General features: G+C 32.9%; 2 protein-coding genes across 4 annotated transcripts; both read left to right on the top strand.

Moving 5' to 3' along the window:
- The first annotated feature begins 704 nt into the window (after positions 1-704).
- Positions 705-9,709, top strand: LOC132641388 (WAT1-related protein At3g28050-like). Of its 2 annotated transcripts, XM_060358366.1 has the most exons (8): positions 705-1,024; positions 1,092-1,154; positions 1,688-1,801; positions 2,787-3,018; positions 3,100-3,258; positions 4,933-5,084; positions 5,242-5,405; positions 9,492-9,709. In XM_060358366.1, the coding sequence occupies exons 1-7, from the start codon at positions 837-839 to the stop codon at positions 5,390-5,392; spliced, it is 1,059 nt and encodes a 352-aa protein (XP_060214349.1). In that variant the 5' UTR covers positions 705-836; the 3' UTR covers positions 5,393-5,405; positions 9,492-9,709. The 2 variants fall into 2 exon arrangements, with proteins under 2 accessions (XP_060214349.1, XP_060214350.1); XM_060358367.1 differs by lacking the exon at positions 1,092-1,154 and having other exon boundaries at positions 707-1,024.
- Positions 9,710-15,840: 6,131 nt separating this feature from the next.
- On the top strand, positions 15,841-21,791 carry LOC132641391 (WAT1-related protein At1g70260-like). 2 transcript variants are annotated; one of them, XM_060358370.1, is made up of 7 exons: positions 15,841-16,176; positions 16,288-16,350; positions 17,729-17,845; positions 19,574-19,820; positions 20,384-20,542; positions 20,656-20,807; positions 21,296-21,790. In XM_060358370.1, the coding sequence occupies exons 1-7, from the start codon at positions 15,974-15,976 to the stop codon at positions 21,471-21,473; spliced, it is 1,119 nt and encodes a 372-aa protein (XP_060214353.1). In that variant the 5' UTR covers positions 15,841-15,973; the 3' UTR covers positions 21,474-21,790. The 2 variants fall into 2 exon arrangements, with proteins under 2 accessions (XP_060214353.1, XP_060214354.1); XM_060358371.1 differs by having other exon boundaries at positions 15,974-16,176; positions 16,288-16,327; positions 21,296-21,791.
- Positions 21,792-24,046: the final 2,255 nt, after the last annotated feature.

Consider the following 24,046-nt stretch of genomic DNA (forward strand, 5'->3'; position numbering starts at 1 on the left):
AGTATTTTTGGTTCTTTAAATTTGACAGAAATGAATAGTTTTAGTCTCCATCAAACATTTAATACATTCCGTTGTTAAATTTAATCTGAATTGTGGAACAAAAAAAGTTCATAATGAGATCATATTTGAAGGTGCAATTTTTATATTTTTTGCTTTTTTTGAAGTCTGATGCTATTTTTTGAGGTACAATTTCTGCTATTTTTTTTTTTGGCATCGGTATAATGATGTTGCGGTTCTTAAAATTTAATAGGACTTTCTTAATGTTTTTGGTAATGTATAATGTTTTATTAAATCTAATAGCTAGAGTTGGTTCAATATTTGATGGAAAAATAAAAAAAGATATTCATTTTAACAAACTTAAAGGACTAAACTTATTCAAGAATATATTTAGGGTACCATTTTGCTCCTACCTCCAAACATAAGGCGCCATTCTTTTTAACTTTTTCCAAAATAAACTCAAAGAAAATAGCACAAACAACTAAGTCCCAAAAAGATTGACAAGTTTAGCTTTTCGAGAGTCAACGAGTTGTTCTTTAATCGTAATTTTTTTAATATTTTTTAAATATTTTAAATTATTAATTATGATAATTTATAATACTTTTTATGTGATTTTTAAATAAGTAAATTTTATTTCGAAAAATTTAAAGATTTTAATTCTAGCACACTTAAAAAATTTAAAAGTTTGATTCTCAGACACCGAGAAGTGTCAATTTTTCTGTGAAGGGGAATAGATTCCTAATTCCCTTGTGGCCCCAGTATCCAAACAGTTGACCATTCAAACACATTCTTGGAAACTGCACTTTTCCACTGGTGAAGTCCAAGTTGAAAAAACGGCTATGGAGATGAATATGAAGATGAAGGAAGCTTTGCCATATATAGGAATGGCTTCAACTCAATTTGCACAAGTTGGTCTAATGATAGTTGGCAAAAAAGCCATGTCCACTGGAATGACCAACTTCACTTTTGTCTTCTATTCCAATGCACTTGCTTCCCTTATTCTCCTCCCTTCTTTCTTCTTCTACAGGTACTACTCTTTGACTTCAATTTAAAATACCCACAAATAAAGTTGTGATCTTTAATTGATTTTGTAGGTCAACTCGTCCTCCACTTAATTTCTCACTCATATCTGGATTTTTCTTGCTTGGAGTTCTTGGGTATGTGATTCTCATATTTCAATTGGCTTATGTGTGAAATATTAGCTGTTTCTTTACAGCTTGTTTGGATGGTTGTTACCTATTGTATTGTGCTGTTAGTTTAAATACAGTGTTTTGTTTTGGTTGTTACTTAAATTTTATTGTATCGTATCATTAAATCCATCGTTGCCTAACGACAAAAAGTCCCATTTTGTGTAAAGACTGATTTGGTGTGATCCCGTCGTTTCATTATTTTTTTCTCTCATTTTATCTTTACTTATTATCTTATAATCTTATTTTATCTTTTACCCTATATTTTTATAGTAGCTCTACCTCATACCCTACTTTCTGGAGGCTTATGCTTCAAATTGTTGATGTGTGACATTATGTAACGATGGAAAATGATACAATCTATTTAAATGTTGTATTCATCAAAACAATACAACAAAATACAGTATAATGCGAGACATTATGTAACAACCATCCAAACAGAGTGTTAATCAGTGACTATTGAAGGTCTAATTTTGGGGTTATGGGTTTTCATGGTTTTGTAGTTGTTCAGCGCAGCTAACAGGGTATACTGGGATTAATTATACTTCTGCTTCATTTGCCTCAGCAATGCTCAACCTCATCCCAGGCTTTACTTTCATACTTGCCGTCATTTTCAGGTTTTTACCCTCTTCTCACTTTTGCTTTAGTTGATTTTTAGAGTAGAACGAGAACTAATACACCCTTCATCATATGATGGTGTTTGACTGAGTATTGAGTTTAAGAACTAACAAATGCCAAAAGATTTCTTAACACGTGTGGTCTTAAACATAATATGGCATTTTATGGTGAGCATGTCATTAAGGGGTAAAGTGAGAAGTTTAATGTTAAGTAGTTTCCAGATATAAAAATGTGTCATTCCATTTGGAACAAGACTAAAAAGAGAAGAATGCCATATAAAATGGAACAGATGCAGTATTAAGTAAGCCAGTTTATTCAATTTCGAGTATATGTAAACAGATTCCTCTGAACTGGAGTTGTTCGTAATATGCCTTTTCTACTTTGTGTAGTTATCTTTTCGATGTTACAAATGTTGCAGTCAGTGTGTGACTGTTTCCTTCATGGTTTGTTCTTATCAGTAGCTGCATAATTGTTTTCTAATTCGATTGAATGCTTCATTTCTGTCCTTTAGAGATCATGTGAGAACAGAAGAAAATGAGAAGAAAATGTAATGGGATGATTCTCGGGAAGTTCAGGAACCATGAAAGGATAAGAAAGAACAAAAAGATGAAAAGAAAACTATATTGTACAAAACATGAGTTTAGCCATCTATGATTATACATCTGTTAAACTGGAAAATTATACATTGAACTGGAAAAAATGTAACTATACAAAGGTGCATCAATTTCCTTTGTTGGGATGTTGTGTTTTCAAGTTCCTTTCTCTCTGCCTTTTGAGTTTGAAGATTAAAAAAGTATCTATAAAGTAAAAAAGGAAATACGTACACATGCTTAAATATACAAGCAAGCGCCAAAGTTAATGGGTCATATCATTTTGATAAGCAGATAAACCTGCTAAAGAAGCATAATTGGCTACTATCGATTCTTTGATCACAAGAGACTGGAACAAATAACACAAATACACTTCTTGTTTGCTTTATTTTAGGATGGAGAAATTAGATTGTCGAAGTACAAGTACCCTGATTAAATCTGTTGGAACAATCGTCTCAATTGCCGGAGCATTCACCGCCACTCTTTACAAGGGACCACAAATTTTGTTGACTTCCTCATCTTTGAAGCCTCGAAATTATCTTCATTTCCAGGAAACTGACTGGGTGATTGGAGGACTATATCTTGTAGTGGATTGTGTAGCGGCTTCATTATACTTAATTGTACAGGTATGAGAATAACTCTTTGAAAGTGATGCCTTTATTAGTTGAGAATCAGCACCAGAACTGATATATTTATATTTTTTACAGGCTTCCATCCTTAAGAAATATCCAGTCGAGCTGATTGTGGTCTTCTTTTACTGCTTCTTTTCATCCATTCTATCAGCAATTGTCTCTCTGTTTATGGACAGGAACTTAAATGCCTGGATGCTACAACCTGGTACGAGATTGTTAGCTGTCCTATACTCAGTAAGTAAGTAAATTGTGTGCGTTTACATTCTGTCTGCTCATATTGTGAGTTGGTGACCATGCTAAGATAACCATGGACGAAGTATTTGTAAGGCTCTGTTTGGTACTTCTATATTAAGGTAGTGGATCTAGGATTTCTAGAACATGGGTGCACTACTAAAGTAAGGAGAAAAAAAATGCATTAAGTGGGAATTGATCCTTGTTACTCTAGGTAAATGACTCAGCTTTCAACCAAATGCACCATTAAGCCTTTTTGTACCATGGTGCCAGCAGGTAATATTATATCAAGTCTAGAAAATATGTACATAAAATAGCTAGTTTTGCAGAAAGACCATGTCTCACGTGCACCATAAATTGCATAGTAAATTTTCCCCAATAAGTAGATGATTCCTATTCAACTGAGGCTGGTAAGAATTTATGCAACCTGATTCTAGATCTCCACCTTCTTGGTATCACTTATCAGTAGTAAATTTTAGTTCAATTAGATTCTTTTTGACCTAGACTTTATCATTTGCAAACTAAGGTACATTCCCCTTTTATGTTTCTGCTCTTGCTTAATCTCCGGAATTTTTTTGCAAAGGTGGGATCAAGTTAGGTACTAAACTAGAGCAAGGAGGTTGTTCTAAAGCATGAACCTCAAAGGCTAGAAACAACATAAAGATAAAGAGGGATAAGGGGCCATTATGAGGCTGATATGTACTGATTTTAGTGGCTGTTCCAAGAGTGTTCTGGTTGGAAAGTATGTGTTGAACATTCAGTTAGCATGTATGAGAGGAAAGTGAAAAGGAGAAGAAGATATTGGCAAAGTGATCAATAAGTAAATAAATATTTCTAACTTTTGAAGAGTTTCTTTCTTAATGAAATCTTCTTAAAAGTGAAAGAGGGGGGACCTAAATTTTTTGCCAACAAATTGCTTGAACCGTGAAAACGTCTTGATGTAATGTGCCTTATGAACAAGCACAACTTTCATGGGCCTGGTGCCACATTTAATTGACAAACTACATTGGACAATCATGTTGAACACTTTAGTGGTGGTTAGAATATATATTTTCTCTGTATAACTGCTCTTTTGACATTGTTTCCTTTTTAGTTTGTTCCAAAAAGCATGACATCTTTCTATATTTGAAATTATTTAACTTTTAAACTTTCCATTTTATCCTTAATGATATGGTACAGTGACATTTTGGAAACTTCAATTCTTTTAAATTCTCACAAAGTTTCTCAAAAGAGAACTAAGACAATCAAAACAGTCATCATAATTACTTGCTAAAACAAAAGATTTGCTTACATAACTTCTAAAGTTATTCATGTGTTAAAACATAAAACCTGCTAAAAAGTAATTATGTTAGCTTTGAATTTGGTTTCTCTTTCTTTTGTTCAGAACATTATTTCAAATTACCTAGGCTAACAGTTGGTCATTTACGTTGGTTTAGCTTTCCACTTCTTCTACTCTAGCTATCAACATTACTTCCCAGCACTTATCCTCGAGAATACATTTCTTTGTTTTGCTAAGTTGAAGCTTGGCTGATCAGTAATTATAAGAAAGCTATAATCTTTTGAGTTTTGTCAATAGAGAATACTGAATGTATGTTTTCATATTTACTCAGCATCTTGTGGTACGTCAGTTGCATTCTGCATATCTCAAACATCTGGCATGTATTTTGCTTTCCTTAGGGAATTTTTGGCTCAGCATTTCAAGTCAGTGTGATGTTTTGGTGCATTCGTAGAAAGGGACCTCTCTTTGTTGCGATGTTTCATCCTCTGGGAATTGTAATCGCTGTGGCATTGGGTATCATCTTCTTAGGAGATATTTTCTACCTTGGAAGGTATGGTTATATTTTTACTATCTTACATATCTGTCAAGTTGTTGGCAATCCAAATTGGAAAAAAAAATTCTGTTATGTACTCTTTTCTCTCTCTCGATTCATAGTTGTTGTAAAGTACTGTTTGCATGTGCCTAATCATCAACTTTGTTGAGTACAGCTTGGTAGGGTCAATTATAATCGTTGTTGGCTTTTACGCTGTGATGTGGGGAAAAACAAAAGAAGAAAAGGTGGATGAAGACAAGCTCGCAAGAAATATCAGTTCAAAGGCCCCGCTCTTGCAAGTAAAGGATGGTGAGACAAAAATTTAAGCATAAATTATAGGTACGTCTTCCTTTTAGCAGTTAGCCTTTTAAAGCCTATAGGGAATACAATTTATGCATATCTTGTGTGTTGTAACTATACATCTATAGTTAGCTGAGCGAGTATCTCAGTGCAGTGTGCATCACTGGTGAAAGATGGTAAAATGTATGCGTAAATCTCCAAGGTCTTGGTAGCTTATACCGTGTCCAAGACCATTAGGTAATTAGTCCATGCACCTTTATAAACCTTTAGTAGACGGAGAAAATGATAAAGTTTGGGCTGGTCGGGGTGCGGTTTGGCAGTTGTGACTCTTGCTCCTTCTGCATATGTTTTCTTTGTATAGGGTTAGTTTAGGTGCACCTTCATGGCTCAAGTTGGGTGGGGTGGGGATTAAACTGGGTCGTACCAAGTTTTTGTCACCCTTAAAATTGGCCTAACTCGACTATAGAATTTGGTTCGTATGAGTATTCAGTTTAGAATACAAAAACAATAAAGTGCGGAAGAGTAAGAACATAGGACTTAACGTGGAAAAACACTATGCTCAAAAGGTACAAAAACCAAGTCCTACCTAGTAGGATTTTACTACAATCTCCACTAAACAAAGCGACGAAAAATTCAGATTACAAATCCTTGCAATCTAAGATTTAACTCCAAGCCTTGAAATCAACTACCACCTGATTGCTATAATCTCCTCAAGTCACACTGACTTGAAAACAACAAAAATGTTCTGCATAACAAAACAAACAGCAACCTAACATTACTTCATAAGTAGAAGGTTACAACTCAAAATCTATTACAAGTGAACTCGGATTGACTCAATGAATTGAATTAACGACTCAAGGACCAGAGTCTTCATCCTGGTTCTTTTTTTTTTTTGATAGGTAATTGAAAGAATTTTATTGAAGTAAAGAGGGGGCCAACTTTAAGAAAAAGCTGGATAGAAGTACATCTAAAAGATAAACTTTACAGTGAGTGTGAAGAACTAAGAAACTCAGCCAACGCTTCCAGCTCTAAAACATTTGCCGAGGTTATGTTGCACCAAAAATTAAGCAAAAATATACATTTGTGTTTTAGATAAATTACATTGTCCTTTTTGTTATCAAAAACTCTAGCATTTCTCTCTTTCCATACGACCCACCAAACTACTGCTGGGATAGACTTCCAGATGTAACCCGACGCTTTATGCAAATCCTGTTTGTGCCATGAGAGGAGAAAATCAACCGTCCTCCTAGGCATGCACCATTTGACACCATTTGAGTCCTCATCCTGGTTCTTCACTCTCAGATGATCAGTGTTTGTACTTTCAAGAACGACGGGTGGCTTGAAAGCTCTAAAACTGTTGCTCAATCTCTCAATTTGTGTGAATGTATGATATCCTACAAAGTAAGTATACAATATATACTATTCACATTAGTAAGCACGTGAAAAAAGAAACCACTTATTTCAAAGATTCTATCAAGTAAGGAAACCGAATCAATTAGAGTCCTTTATCAAGAAGGATTCTCAAACCGTCTCTTACCAAAAATAACTCCAATTCGGTCATAAACGAAATCCTTTTAGAACTCAGATACTTTTGAAAGATCTTGTGAATATTTAGAATATATTGCATGAATAATAATGAAGATATACAAAAATATTTTCCCTAAAATAGCGCAACATGGTCACACCTTTCAGCTCATTATCCATCAGCATTAAGGACCTGAGTCTTAACACAATTCCTTCACAGAGTACATTGTGTTTTTTAATCATCAAAATAGATCAATCTCAACATATAGACCCACATGTAGGACATCCTTGAATCACATATTATTCTACAACATGTTAGTCCTTCTCAGTAGAAATGTTGCTGTCTTCTTAAGAAGTTGTAGAATTTTATTTACAGTTTGTAACCTAAAAGCAAGTGCACTGTAGGAATTTTTCCTTTCTGTTATGTCTCTGCTTTTGGCATGTCAATGATTAGTATGATAACCATTCCCCTATTTTTCAGTTCATTCTCAAAAAAAAAAAAAAAAAAAGAATGAATTTGGTTTTGAAGTTGTGACTTTTCATTTGTAAGGGGTTCTCTTCTTGTCTTGTACCAAAAGATAGAAAGATGAAATTCTTACATGGATGAAACGGTGAGGAGGCAATGCTTAAATGCCCATAGGTGCCTTTGGGGATGGCAGAGAGATCAATTAGGGGATTAAAAGTAGATCAATAGTTTGCTATTTTGATTAAACAGATATATAGATTAGGTACTGAGCAGGCTTGGGGGTTTTTGGGGGGTGCGGAAATTATGATCTAAATATGGAAACAGTTCTTCCGGTTACAAATCCAATTATTTTTTAATGTTATATAAGCATTTCCTAGTATATCGGCTACTGCTCTGTGTTTTGGCAGCTTGTAGCATGTTAGCGGCAGCTGAACCAGTCCATTTAGAGTTTGTTTAATTTAGAACTGACGTCCACCATAATTGTATCTCATCATTTTAAGCTGTGTTGAATCTTTCTGCGTAAACCCTTCCAGATACAAACTCTATTGACTTCAATCCACTGCGTGAGCTAGGCAAGCTCGCGTATTCAGTATTATACAATGTAACAGGTCATAAGAATAAGATGTCAAAAGATGGGTTGAACAGAAAAGGTCATTTGCCCCACAGTGCAGAATTGGACTTGGTATAGATAGTGCCTGCCATCCCGAGGAATTACTTTATGTTTTTATTAAACTATTATAACTTGTTATAAGTTCCACCTATTGGCTTGCAATAATCTTACATGTATGCATATTTTAGGATCTAAATTTAACCCTTGACTTTTTCCGAGCACAATCGGTCTTCAATGTTTGGCACGTCCTTATCTTCTTTTATTTCAAGGATCTGTTCTGTTAGCGGAGGGAGCATCAAGTAAAATGAACTAGCTGTGCTTTACCAAATGAATCACCAATAAATAATATATTTTGGAACAGAATTAAATCAGTTTTTAGCGGACAGACTATTAGTAATCAGAAAGAACATGCGGCTCATAAATCTTTTATCTTGATGGAACTTATGATTAAGCTAATTATAAGAATAGTGCTTTAAATTAAATGGGACGAACAAGAACTGTAGAAGCATATTCTTTCTGATAAATAACTGAATGATAGATACCACAAATTCTTTTATCTATGAAGACAATGAAAACATTTATTTTTTTCTGTGTTTGAAAAGTTGACATTGTTTGTGATAGTGTGGTATATCTACATTTTAGTATTTTCGATTATGAATTGAATCTAAATATTGACGTAACATGTAATTGATCTTTCAAAATGCAGTTGTCCTTGACTTTATTGATTAATAATCTGAATTGAAACAAAGAACTGATAAGAGTCCTTTCCCGTAGAATTGATAGAGCTTGTCTTTTGATATTACTCAAAGCAGCATCGATTATTAGAAAGTCAAACATGTCTGATATATTCAGATGTTCAATCTTTGCCTCTAAAAAGAAAATTCGACAATTCACTGTGAAATCTTCAACGCCTCTTTGCAGGAAGAGGCACTTTAAATGGTTGTATGCCTCTTTTCATGTCAATGAAAGTATTTTCATGACTTGTTCACATGTCATTTTCTTTCTAATATCATCTTCTGAAATGTCAATGGAAGTATTTTGTTCTCGATAACTTTCTACATGCATGACTTTGCTTATTTGGGTGATACCAGTGTAAGCTATAAGCTCTGGCCTGACTTTGCATTGGTTTTTTTCAAAGTCATACATGACTGAAATTATAAGATATCTCATTCTTTAGCATAAAAAGCAATTAGATAACTCATTGTGAAATGCTCGACGCCTCTGTGCTGGAGGAGGCACTTTAGATGGTTGTATCCTCTCTTTTCATGTCAACAGAAGTATGATCATGACTTTTTCTCCCGTCATTTTCTTTCTAATAACATCATGAAAGTGTAATTAAAAGTCTGTCATTCTCAATAAATATCTATTTGCATGACTGTGCTGGTGAGAGGTAGCAGGTACTCGTGGACCATTCGAGGTGTGCACAACTGGCACGGATACCACCTTATAAGAAAAATATATTTGCATAACTTTGTTTATTGATTGATGCCGATGGGACTGACTATAAGCTCTTGCCTGCCTGCAGAAAGGAAGAAGTCAAAGCAAGTTGACAGGGCATGTTGTGGAAGTTGCAGACATGGAAGCCACTACCAATTACTGAAATTTGCATATAATTGTTGAAACATTCATACAAATGCTCCCACCATTTCTGTAAATGCAGAGCAGATAAACCTATGAAATGTAAAATAAGTCCCTGTATGACTTGGTTTGTCACTCTTTTAATCAGTGAATATGATTTTATTACTCCGGTCAGCATTGTGATACTATGCTTTGCAAAGATTCTCAAAACTGCAGAGAGATAAGGCAAAGGATGATGTTATTTTTTTTATACAAATGGGTAGAGGTGTACATGGACCGGGTTGGTTCGGTTTTTTTAAACACCAAACCAAACCAATTGCATCGGATTTTTTAATTTATACACCAAACCAAACCAATAAAATTCGGGTTTTTCAACCTCGGATTTTCTCGGGTTATTCGGGTTTTTCGGGGTTTTTTTTTTAATAGTCTTGATACAAAATACATAACTTTTACTTCAAATACTTTTTTAGTCCTAATAAGATACAACTATATAATTAAGGTGTTTCATAAGAAAATAACATAAAATGCGAGAAGAGTGATGACATTGTAATAAAATATTCAACAAAAGATAATAAAATCGGTTAAAATAAATATTGCTAATTAATGAGCCATAAAGAAAATGACCATAATCTAAAAATACTAAGTCATGCTAAAATAAGTACGGCTAATAAGTATTAATTACATGACAAGAAAAAAAACTTAAGTTATGTATTTTCACTCTCTAAACCAATTATACAAAACTAAAGAATAGATATCCAACATTATTTTCATTCCTAGTGTTAAATTGAATTTCTTTTGTTAGTATTAGTGTTGAGTTGGTTTTGGTGGACTTTGTATGAGTTACTAACATCTAGAGGTGTTCATGGTCCGGTTTGACTCGGTTTTTGGTTAAAACCAAACCAAACCAATTAAGGTGTTTTTTTTTTAATATTCAAACCAAACCAAACCATTATAGTATAAATTCTATCGGTTTCAGTTTTGTCGGTTTTATCGGTTTGGTTCGGTTTTTACGGGTTGTAATAATGTATTTTATAATGCAAAAAAATTGATACATGTGAGGTACTAAATTTTCATATTATTTGCAATATAGAGCGGCTCAAAAGCAACATAAAAGAGAATTCAACTGTATGTTTCTCCTTTTTATTTTATTTAATAACTTACATACATGAGGAATAACCAAAAAAACCAGTAAATAGAGAAATCCAAAATCATTAGATGAAAACTAAATCAACAGAAAAAACCTAAATCAGTGGAGAAAATCTAAAATAACAGAGAAATAAAAAAAAACACATACAAGATGAAAGACTACAGAAGCAATTCATTCAAGCAAAACTTCAAAGACACAAAAATAATTACACAAAAATCAAAGAGTAGGGAACATACAAAAAGCAACCAAAAAAGAAAGGGGAAGAAAAAGTTAGTGTGATTAAAGCCTCTTGTATTTGATTGTTATTGTGAGAGGAGAATAGAGGTCTAAAGGGTTTGGGAGGAAATAAGAGGGAACTGAAAATCTAACGAGGGAAAAAAATATTTTATGTTTACTGTGCAGTATTTTATTTTTATTTTACTTTAAACGTAAATGGGCTTGGGGAACATGGGCTAGACTTTTTTCTTGGAATGGTCCTAAATTATGAAGAAGTTAAAAAATAGATAAAGTTTAATTAACATATATAAATATATATAATATTTTAAATATGTATATATTTATCGGTTCGGTTCGGTTTGGTTCGGTTTTTTTTATGGGTAACACCAAACCAAACCAAATGTTATCGGTTTTTAAAAATCTAAAACCAAATCAAACCAAACCGAGCCGGTTTTCGGTTTATTAAATCGGTTTGACTTGGTTTATCGGTTCGGATCGGTTTTTCGGTTTCGTTTGAACACCCCTCCAACATCCATAAGATATAAAACTTATTGACATTCAAAATTCTAAGTTCAAGTTTGAATAATATGATAATAGATAAAAAAAACTACGAAAAAATTAAGAAATATTTATAAATTACATTACAAATAAATATTTTTATGTACAAAATATTTTAAAAATTGAATACATGCAATGTCGGGTTGGTTCGGTTCGGTTTGACTTTTTTTAGCTAAAACCAAACCAAACCAATTATGATCGGGGTTTTTTTTTCAACACCAAACCAAATCAAACTAAACCATTAATCGGGTTTTTTTTTCGGTTTGACTCGGTTTATCGGTTTGGTGCGGTTTGTCGGTTTACTTTGTAAAATGGAATATCGTTTTCTCATTTCTTCCAACTAAAATGCTCTGAATGTGAAATAATTCCCATTCATATGGGTCATATTATAACCATAATAAATAACATAATACGCACCTATCAGAAATGTTATAGTTATCTATATGGTGGGCTAAAGTTATATCCTGAGAAATTAACATGTCTCATCCGGTAGGATTATCAAATTGTTCTATTATAAAAGTAAGGAGCTAATGCAGTTTTGAGATTAGCTTAGTCTTACAGATGGCTTTGGCACGTCATTACCAGAGATTTGGAGGTCAAACCAAAAGATATAAAATTAAAGAAAGATTGGATTTCATCGAAGATGGGGCTTGTGGATAATACTTAAGCTTAACTGTCCCAAGAGGAAGAGAGAAGAACACCCATCATCAGAAAATAATTAAAAACAAATAACAATAATAATAACCACGATGAGTGAATTTATTAAGTATTTACTGTTAACATTTTATTACCTTAATATCCAAGCTATATTTCAAGAGAAATTCTAGAGAATTGAAAAAAGAACTCACGAAAGAAATTTCTAAAACTATTCTTGATAGTTGATAAGTAACTGGTAAAATGGAGCAATATATTAACCCAATATATGTTGCTCGGACTCTTCAAAAATATCGATGTGTCTGTGTCGGAGTCTCCAAAAGTAGTGCATTTTTGAGAATCCATCATGAATGCGACAATAATTTTAAAGAGTCCGAGTAACATAGATTCAACTACTCCATTTTGGATGCTTCTTACATTACCATCAGGTGGTCATTTGAGTTATGTGTAGGTAAGCAAGAAGTGAGAAACAAGTGAAAAGAAAATGAGGCGCTAGATGTAGGTGCTAGAGTGAATGGGGGACGGATAACATAAGTTTGAGAGTTCGTAAGAATATGATTAGTTTAAGGCGGCCATATTAATTCAAGTTGTTAGCAACCATTTGTATTTAACATGCATTTGGTATCAGAGTCAGGTTAGTCGAGACATGTAACAACTTAGAGGAAATCCTTCAAGTTATTTTCAGATACTACATTGGTTAATAGTCTTTATTCAATGGCAAACACTGTAAGCATCCTCAATAGCATTGAGAACAAAATAACTATGGATCATGAAGCGCGAGATCATGCAAAATTGTTTTTTTAGCTGCGGATTATGGGATATTTTCTGACTACACCACAAATAGACGTTGAAGCAACATGAGGTGGAAGGTTAAGGTCGAGAAAACAAGTGTGTTTCATTGTAAGGGTCGAGGATGATATATAAGCACTGAATAAATTACAGACACCTAAAGAAACTTTGAGACATATTGACAACAGCTTTTACAAATTAAAGGAGGACGACATAAAATCAAAGCCTCGAAAATCAGCTTCTATTATTCTCACTATCGAACATGAAATAGTAAGCTAAATGAAATATCAAGATCCAGAGGATGTAATAACAGAGACAAAGATGAGGAAAATTATCATTGTTAATGGTTTAAAGCCAGAGGATAAACTATAAATTAAGGACATGCGTAATACACAACCAACTTTAGTTTAGTTGAAAAATCTACCGAGGTGTATGTTAATAATTCATCACCAACTTAATATATTCGAGATATCGAACTGTCGCATCTAGTTCAAGTATAAGAGTTCGTAAAATAGAAATTAGTCTTTAATTAATTAAATGTTGTAGCAGCCACACATCACATTATGGTGTTCAGCATCTTACAAATGCCGGCTGCTTACAGCTTCCTACTTAATTGAAATGAAATATATACTAAGAAATATTATACCACTGCACTCTCTAATTGACTCCAGTTGCCCAAAAAATGCCTTTCCGTATACAAGAAAGGTTGCATAAATAGTAGTATGACGCCTTTTAACGAAAAGGGTTTCTTATATTTGTTGAACTTATTTAATTTAATAGTGAAGAGAGATAAGGTAATTTAGAAATAGCAATTGTTAACTGGAGGATAATCTGTTCAACATAATAGAATCCGATAAAGTACTGTAGACTTAAGAGATTATTTAACATTAAATGGTTTTTTTCTTCCTTTGTAGAGTAAGAGAAGGGACCCTGGAAATGTTTTTCTTTCATGTGGTTGTGTTTTAATAGTAAATCTAAATTATACATTATTATTATAATACTGTTATAATATTAAAGAATGTAAAGTAAGACAACTAATTCCCCCGGTTTTTTCTTTGTCTCGGTGGGTAAATTCTTGAAATTAACCAAATTAATTGTATTATTTTAACTAGCATAAAGTAAATTCACTGGAACTTGTATTGGCAAAGGGTATACAAATAATGAGTTACTTCTGTGCTAAAAGGGCGAAAAGAAGGGGAAAATGAGTTATGTAAGATGAATAAACTCCCAATATTAAGACTAGCGCATATTCGCCATATTAACAAATAACCCGAATGACAAAAAAGTTAAATATAAAAAATAAATAAATAAACAACGTTTAAGAAACACCTAAAATAAGGTGCGGACAAACAAACATTTGACAAGTATGAGAAAAGCAGTCGGTCCCAAGACGACAAAGGGCTCTCACCTATTTATTTCAAAAAAAAAAAAAAAAGGTCTGCTGACGTTTTACTAATAATAGAGTAATAGTTTTATGTCTTTTTCTTCCACATTTTATTGCTTACGTACTATAGTTTAAACACAAATGAAATTGGAATTGCTGATGTCTTAAATTCTTCTAATTTCTTTATCACTTGCTATATCAACTACCACTTAACGTATCACTACCTGCCAATCAGTGATTACCATGTTAACATTAGATTCGTATGCTTGACTGATAATTATCTCTATTTTCTTAAAATAGATTATGGAGAAGGACGCAATCTTGATCCTTTTTGTATCTTAGTTTCGATTTTAACAGACTAAAGCACATAACCTCGCTGCCCAAACTAACGTTAATTTCAATTTTCAGAAAAAATAAATTTTAAAAATAAAATGTGTAGTATCCGAAATTGTTCATCGTTTTGTGCCTATATTGGTAGTAAATTTAATAAATACTCAAAGTAAAATTCGATATGGAGCTAGTATATGTGTTATTTACAAATGACTTGGATATTAAAAATGGTACAAAGGTACTTTAGAAACTACTTCAGCTAAAAATATTTCAATTCTTCATAATTTAGCTTGATTTTCACTTTTAGATCGACTAATATTTGTTTAACATATATAGTTGGACGATTTAAGGTGGCATTATCCACGGAAAACTCACGCAAAGCCAAGTTACTATGGTATTAGTTCGATATTTTTCTCTATAGTGGACTATAAGTAAGTCATAAAGTCAACAACATAAAAGAACAATTAATCAGGATTTGAACGCTGTTCTTAGCTACCTGTTCACTTCAATTAGGAAGAATGGGAAGATTTTCCATTAACCTACACATCTGATGACTTATGTAGTTGTTCGCATTTCCTGACTAATTCATAATGCAAAAGGAATTTGAAGTTTCAAAAATTTGAAATTATATTTGGAGATTATTTCAAATAAGTGTTTGTTTATCAAAATGATCCATTATTTGAACCTCAAATTTGAATATGGTTTTTTTTCAAAGACTATTCCCCAAAAAAAGAGTATTCCCCAAAGAAACTCTTCTTTAACCATTGCAAAAAAAAAAAAAAAAAAAAAAAAAAAAAAAAAAACATTACATTGTATAAATGAGGAAAAATGGATTATAAAGTAAAATATATATATGTCATTATGTCTCGATAAATTATTACTACAATCATCATATCTTTTCTCATTCCTGGGTGAAAAAAAGGCTTTGTAATAAATAATTATGTTGGAATCGTGAGGTGTAACTGAAGATACCTAATGGAGTTGGGAAAAAATATCTTGTAGGACCATGATTAATGTGAACCACAAAGACAAACCTTGTGGGTCCACAATAACTTTGGACAATATGACCATGGTTTAATACGTGTAAAAATAGTCCACGTAGGACCAATAGCAAGAGACTGTAGTATTATTATATTATTAATTGTTGTGTCCTTCATGGGTCACTATTCGAGTTGCTCGTTCCCTTCTAAAGTAGCTTAACCTTTATATGAAAGGTTAACTTGTTATGTTTGTATATAGAATAATTCTCATTGCCTTTTCTTCATAAATGAGAGACACCTATAAACACTAATCTAATAAGCTAAATAAATACAGAGAGATAGAGAGAAAGAAGAGGATAAGAGATAATAATATGGGTGTAAAGGCTATAGTAGAAGATATTTTGCCATGCACAGGCATGGTGATAACAGAAATTGTAACTATTTTCTTGACTATTATGGCAAGTACAGCCATGTCAAGATTACGGATGAGTTCTTTTGTGTTTGTGGTTTATACCAATGCTCTTAGCTCAATTATTCTTCTTCCTTATTCATATCTCTACCATCGAAGAGACAAGTAAGATTTCATCACCATCTTTTTTATTTTTGATGTATTTCTTCTACAAAGCTAAACACGTTGTAGAGAATATCTATAATTTGTGTTAATTTACTTTTTTACTTGTTGCAGGATACAAGCGCCATTGTTTACTTTCCCGATACTTATCCGGGTATTTCTCCTTGGTCTTGTTGGGTTAGTTCTTTCTTTCTTTCTCTGTTCTCTCTGCTAGGTCGATTATTTTGCATAAGAACTAATTACAGCGATTATTATAGTAGAGGTAGATTCAACATTTAAACTTCATGAGTTCAATATTTGAGGACTGAATTTATCGCACTTTTGAAATTATGGACTTTGATGTTAGTTTTTTTACAAATTTTATGTTTTTTGTGAATGAGCGTGCACATATATATACACATGTATAGTGTCAAAAAGACTCAGGTCAATAACCCATTGTAGAAAGGTGCATCACCATCTGATTAATAACATTACTTACTTTCCGTTTGATCAATTTATGTAGCGTGTTTGAGTGTTTCTGTCTGATCAATTTATGTGGCGTGTTTGAGTGTTCTTCTTATATGGACTTCCTTTCTTTTTGAGTTAGTTTTTAGGGTTAAGTTAGACCCAATTTTTTTTTATATATGATATCAGAGTAGGACCCATCTCAATTATCATTTCTCGATGTTGGGGGCCTCATATTAAAATTGTCCACACGTCAGATGTCCAACACTGGGCGTGAGGGGGTGTTTGGGGAGTCCCACATCGGTGTTATAAGGGATAAGTGATCTCCTTATATGATCTTGACAATCCTCCCCTCGTGAGATAACTTTTAGGGTGGGGTTGAGTTAGGCCTCAAGATCCATTCTTTACATGGTATCGAGTAGGACCATCTCAATTCTTGTTTACCGATGTTGGGTCCCCCATATTAAACTGTCCACGCTCCAGATGTCCAGTGCTAGATGTGAGGTGGGGTGTTAAGAATCTTACATCGGATGAAAAAGAGTTGTGTGGTCTCCTTATATGAACTTGGACAATCCTTCCCTCATGAGCTAGTTTTTGGGGTTGAGTTAGGCCCTAGACAGTGGCAGAGCCAGGATTTTCACTAAGGGGGTTCAAAATATGAAAAAGCAAACACACGAAGAAGTGAAAGGGAGTTTAACGTCTACTATGTATACATAAAATAAAAAATTAACCATGTATAAGCAGTGTAATTTTCCACCAAAGATGAACTCCTTGGCCCTTCCTCCCTCCGCCCCTGGCCCTAGATCCATTTTATTTTATAATTGGACACAAAATTTAAGAAAAAAAAAAGTTTTTTGAAACATATAATCTAAAACAAGCCTTAAATATTTATGGGGATATAGAAATATTCTCATTAAAGGTAAAAATGAAAAGTTTAAACGTAAATTGTTTCTTAATATAAAAAGTTATTATCCTTTTAGAAACATAATAACAAAACTAGTTCATATAAGTTGGAACATAAGGATTAATATTTAGCCACTTATCTTGATATGTTGAATATAACATCACTTGAAAAATGTGATAACGACTTTGATTTACGTTGTGTTTACAGGGTTACAATTGCTCAGAACCTTGCATTTGCTGGACTAAGTTACAGTTCACCAATTGTAGCATGTGGAGCAGCCAACATGATTCCAGCTTTCACTTTTATTCTCGCTATATTCCTCAGGTTCTTTCTTAAACCTTCTTTATTATTTAATTATTTTATATGGCTTGTGTGGATTGGAATCTTGGAAACTAGATACTAGAGTCTTGGACAAAAGAAAATGATTTGCTCCCACCTTTGTTATTATTTTCTAGTGAGAATATCCTTTAATTTCTTGCCACTTGAAGATGGAAAAAGAATAGGAGAATTGACAAAAGATGATGTAGAAAGAGAGAGAGAGAGAGAAAGAAACTTGCGGATGATGTTAGAAGTGGGGCATCAATTGGTTAGATTCAGAAACCGTGTGTGTATATATCTAAGGCGTCAATATATTTGAATCCAACTTGATATATGGGCCATATATATACCAAAGGAGAGAGGGAAATTTGATTTCCCTTCTCTAAAATTGACACTATTCTCTTACTACTAGTAGTCTTCAAAAGAACGGGACCTCTTTTTTAAATTTAGAAAAATAATTTAACTTTAACTTTCTATTTTACAATTTTATCATTAATAACATATTTTTATTGTTACAAAACTGTTATGACATATTCAAAATCAAAAGTTTTAAATATTTATAGCCACCAAACAAATGTTATGACAAATTTTCAGGACTATAAAACTTTAATTATTTTTAAAAAATATTGTGTTCAGTCAAACTAATGTAAATTGAGGGAGTATTATATTTAGAGGTAGCAACTAATTAGTTGATGTAATAGGTTGGTATGGACTATAGAGATGGACCTACTACCTACATGACGTGCCACTAGTTTTGCAATAAAAATAAGAAGCTGAAATTTCAAACAATCGCTTCCAATGAAAAGTTGCAAATAGATCCTCCTAAATAGTTTTGGCTAGAAATAGAAAAAACATCAATAATTTCAGCCTCTCAATCTCTAAATATTTGGTAGCGTGATTATGATCCACTAGTAAACTCATCATTATTAAATAGATATATGCTAAAAATTTCTTATTCTCCGAAAAAGTCCAGATGTTATATTGTTGAGAAACTTTTTCAACACCACAGCGCAAACAGACAGGGGTGGGCCCATGTATTAATTTTTGATGCTCGAGCACTCATTAAACGTGACAGATACTTTATGTAGACATATAAAAAATATTAAAATTTGATATAAAACAATAAATAGCACTCAGGAAGCAATAAAAGATCTTGGTGCTCTGATTAAAAGGTTGTAGACTTTAGGCTAAGTTATGGAAGAGCCGAGATTGAATCCTACTCAAGCAATATATTTTTTGTTAATTTTAAGATGAGCACCCAGTACAATTGAATCTTGAGTCCGCAACTGCGAACAGAGTAGATAATATTCCCTTGTAGATGCAAATTGCAATATGTTCTAAATCTAAAATACGTGTCCCGTAGTATGTCACTACAAACGCTTGGGCGTTGGCCCCATGATTGCAACTAATATATCCTGAAAACGATTTACCCTCTTTAAAAGAATTTTAATTATATTATCAGACCAACCAAAAAATATCTACAAGTATATATCCATAATGAACAGTGAGAAAAGTAATTCTCCGCTTTATATATTTTTTTTTATCTAAGTTGTATGCACCGTTAAGATAATGAATTTACTAGTACTTGTCACTTATTTTAGGTTACCAATCAATGTTATTAAATAGAATTTCTAGCTTTTAAGTGATGTGTAATGCACCATCAATATTTGACCTTTTTAGGAAATTATACATTATTAATCAATATGCTTAATTACCAACACCATTTTTTTTCAGGAAAACAAGAATAAATTTGAAGAGCCAAGAAAGCCTAGCAAGAATTATTGGAACAATAATATCAATAATGGGTGGAATGGCAATGACTTACTATAAAGGTCCAGTGGTGAAGCAATACTCCCCATTATTCCTTCAGCTAGCCAGGCCACACCTTCTTGTTTTCACTTCAACACATGAGAATTGGGTTCTTGGTTGCTACTTATTTGCAGCAGCTTCATTTACTCTTTGTATATGGAATATCATTCAGGTAATTAATTATACTCTATCATCTTTAATTTTACTTGTTTTCTTTCCTCATTTTTGCCTATGTCTTTAGCCATCGAATGGGAATTCGTATAGTTATGAGTATGACAGAAGCCATTTTTCAAGAAAATATTTTTTTTCAGCAGAAAAATTATTTTCTGATGTCTACAATTTTTTTTTTATTAAGTCGGAGAAAACGACGTTCCTCGCTTATAGGTGGAAGTCATTTTCGTTAAAACTATCTAATTAACTTTTAACTTGATAGTACTTGCTTTAATTAACAAATCGATACCATCATTAATCTTTACTGCTCAAATTTTTTATCAAAACACTCTTCGATTTGCTAATAGTATTATAGTATTAATTTTTAATATGTTCTTTATTGTAAAATATTTTCCACTAACAAACTGAACATTGAATAATATTTTTCAGTAAATTAGTTTCTATAGAACTTGTTTTTGTTTTTATAATTTAATGACTTCTCGTCATATCAAACACACTTCGTATGGCAGTGTATATTTACTTGTGTATATATATATATATATATATATTTTTTTTTTTGGTCAGGCTGGAACTATCAGAAAGTATCCACAGATGATGAAAATAGTGTTTCTTTATACTTTATTTGGGACGATACAATCAGCAATATTTGCTCTGTGGATGGAGAAAGATCTCAACGCTTGGAGACTCAAGCTTAACATGGAGCTTCTTGTTATTGTTTTAACTGTAAGCTACACAAATTTTCAAAATCTTATGTATTTTTTAGTCAATAACAACCGAGGCTAAACTATAGTATATTAATTACTAACATGCAAGTTCTTTTTCTTCTTAAAAAATAGGCAATTTTCAGCAGTTTAGTACGTACCAGTGTCCAGATGTGGTGCACGCGATTGAAAGGACCATCGTATCCTCTATATTTCAAGCCAGTGGGAATTCCAACAGCTAGCACTTGTGGCTGTTTACTTTTTGCTGATACTTTTCACTATGGAAGGCAGGTTTTATCCCTTTTTTCTAATACTTTAATTTCCCTCTTTAATTTTATGGTTAAAGAGATAGCAAGAGATTAAATAAAATAATTTTACTTCTAAGAATTCGCACTATCAGGTGATATAAAAGATAATTGCAAGTAATCGTTCATAATAAGTGACTTTGGTAATCTGAATGATAAGGCAAGTAATTACCTATTACGAAGCACATGTTAAAAAAGGCCACCAGGAAAAAAAATTAGCATGATTAGTTTACCATCGATCTAGGTCATCTTTAACTATTAATGTAGCAGGAATGAGGTAACATATCGTAAAAAAAAATTAGCATGACCAATTTACACGTAGATACCCTTTGGATGATGTGGCTGGCGTGTATCAAGCTTAAACTCCTGATAAGTTAAACCAAAGAAATACAAGCTTGGAAATGGCAAATAAACAATAGTATTAATATTATTTTTCTTTCCTAACACGATTGTAATGATGAATATTGCAGCATGTTTAGTGCAATTGTATGTGGAATGGGTTATTACACTACACTCTGGGGACAACTCAAAGAAGATGAAACAAGTAAAAACATTAAGGGTAGCACGTTACCAACTACTACTTCTGATGAGAAAGTTCCACTTTTGCAAGAAAAAGAAGAGGAAGAAGAAGGAGATTCAAAAGTCTAAGAAGGAAATTAAGATGATGATAAAGATAAGTGTAAGTGCATTCTAGGAATTAAATTAGTTTGTATATATGTGTTGGGAGGAGGTATTTTTTCAAGCCTTCCATCGCAAGTTGAGCAATGAAATTGTTGTTCAACTATATTAATTTTCTATCTAGTTAGGGGTTAGTACGCGCTCTTGTTGATAAGTTTGATTGAGAAATTTGGTGTATGTTTTTCTTATTGAAGTCGTTTGTAAATAGTAAGAATTGATTTTGAGATCAATATTAAGAGTTTGTGATTGTATACGACTACCTTTTGAGTCAACTCTTTTGATCGAGTATGGAAAATAAGGATTTCCTATTGGTTATATTATGTCAAAAGACCAACGTGGAGAGAATATCTGGCTTGCAACCTCAAGAAAAATTTAGGAAAGTGAAAACAAAAGGTAAGGAAACGATGAACAGTTGTCATGAAATTTTGTTTGATTACGACAATCTCTATTTTGCTCAAAGATAGAAACCAATCAACTTTGGCGGATATATTCAGAGAAGGCATTAGGGTACTACCATATCACTGTATTTCAGTTTCTCAAATTAACCAAATGGTGAGTGGTGTCCTCGTATGGCTGAGAAGCTTGCCTTATAAGATTTCTTTGACTTATCAACTCATTAATTGTTAAATACAAAAAAAATTCATAAATTCATAAGTTGACTATTCTTAACTTATAATTTTCCTCGCAATCCTGCATCGATTATATTTCTTTTGAGCAGAAGTACAACCTCTCTACCCCACAAAGGTAGAGATAAGATATGCGTACATTTTACCCACCCAAATCCCACTTATGAGATTACACTAAGTATGTCGTTATATATCGTGCCACAGAGATTGGAAAATCTATGCTACAGACTTGTAGTATTTTGGCTGCTATTTGAGAGAATCAAATTGATGAAAGAGAGTAGTGATTTAAATTTGTAAATTACTTTAACAAAAGAAATAACTTTCAAAAGATTATCTTAAAAGAAAGAGTTGGGAGTCGTTGAATCCACTTAGTGTATATATGACAATAAAACCTTTTTTTTTTTAGTAAATTTCACAAAACAGTAGAAATAGTTCCTAGACTTGATTTGTGTTATGAGGAATAAATACCTCTTGCGATTAGTCCTTAAATCAATAAACTTATTTGAAACAATCCCTCCGCAAGAATTAGAATTGAAAGAAATAAGATAGAGATCCCTCAAATCAATAAACTTATTTGAGACTGTCCCTCCGTGAGAAATAGGACGGAAAGAAATAAGATAAAGATTTAAACCTAAGAACTAACTTGAAATAACCCCTCCGTGAGAATTAGGATTAAAAGAAGCAAGTTCAAAGATTTGGAATAATAGATGATTAAAAATTATTATTACATATATATTTTATGCGACTATTATAGTATATTAATTTCCCTCCTTGTTAGAAGTACAAATGAATATAACTATAATCATAACACAAAATATACTAAGTAACGATAATGATTAGTAGAATATATCATTCCAACACAAAGTATGACACTTAAATAATATCAAGACGAGGAATAACTAAAATAAGATAATATAACATTACATCAAGTTTCTTCAACTATCCCAACAAAAAAAAGATTACTCCATTATGCAGTTAGAAAAGAAAAAATATGAATTTAAGAAACTAGAAATATTGAAAGACTTGGAGAAATATTTTTACTACAAGGGAAAGAAAAGAGAAATAGACCAAGATTAACACTTTGTCTTGTAAGTTATTGGATGATTTGTAAGCAAAGTAATGCTTCTATTTATAGAAAAATGTAGTGTCTTCCCCTACGAATGCATTCCTTGAAGTAGTGCTCACATCCGTGACCTTACTTGACGGGTGTGAGTATGAAAGTGGTGGTCACACCTGTGGATTTCAACACTTGACGGGTGTGAGTATGGAAGTGGCGGTCACACTCGTGGATTTTACAACTTCTTTCTTAATGCCAACACTTAACGGTTGTGAGTATGAAAGTGGCGGTCATACCCGTGGATTTTGCAACTTCTCCCAATGTTGTCTTTTGTAATTCACATGTAAAACTCCACGGTTATGACTTATGAATTCGTGGTTGCACCTATTGAATTCTTTGCTTACTTCTTTGACAATTTGTTTCTTCTCTATCTTCTGCAGTACTCTTCTTCCCGTAGAATTTGTCAGAAAATATGCGAGAATAGAATATACTTATTCATGTTTTATTTAAAAACTTATTTTTATATACAAAATATCATGAATAATTTATATCCATGTATACGGTAAAAATCGGATATATGCTAGACCGGTGAGACCAGAGACCGAGGGAAGAAAGAAACAAGCACGAGCATGAAGACTTTCTTTTGGGACCGGAGGAGTGCTTGATCCGAAGAAAGCGAAGGACATCGTTTGGTCCAGTTTCTCCATAGCCGAGTTGATTGTGGCCGTTGGCCCGGTTAATCGTGGCCGTTGGTCCGGTTGATCGTGGCCATTGGTCCGGGTGATCCGTTACACAATTGTCACGCGTCAATACCGTTCTGTCACATTGTACTGCCAATCGTACGGGTGTCAGACCGTACG

This window comes from Lycium barbarum, chromosome 5 (genome assembly GCF_019175385.1).
Source record: "Lycium barbarum isolate Lr01 chromosome 5, ASM1917538v2, whole genome shotgun sequence".
In the NCBI taxonomy this organism is placed as follows: domain Eukaryota; kingdom Viridiplantae; phylum Streptophyta; class Magnoliopsida; order Solanales; family Solanaceae; genus Lycium; species Lycium barbarum.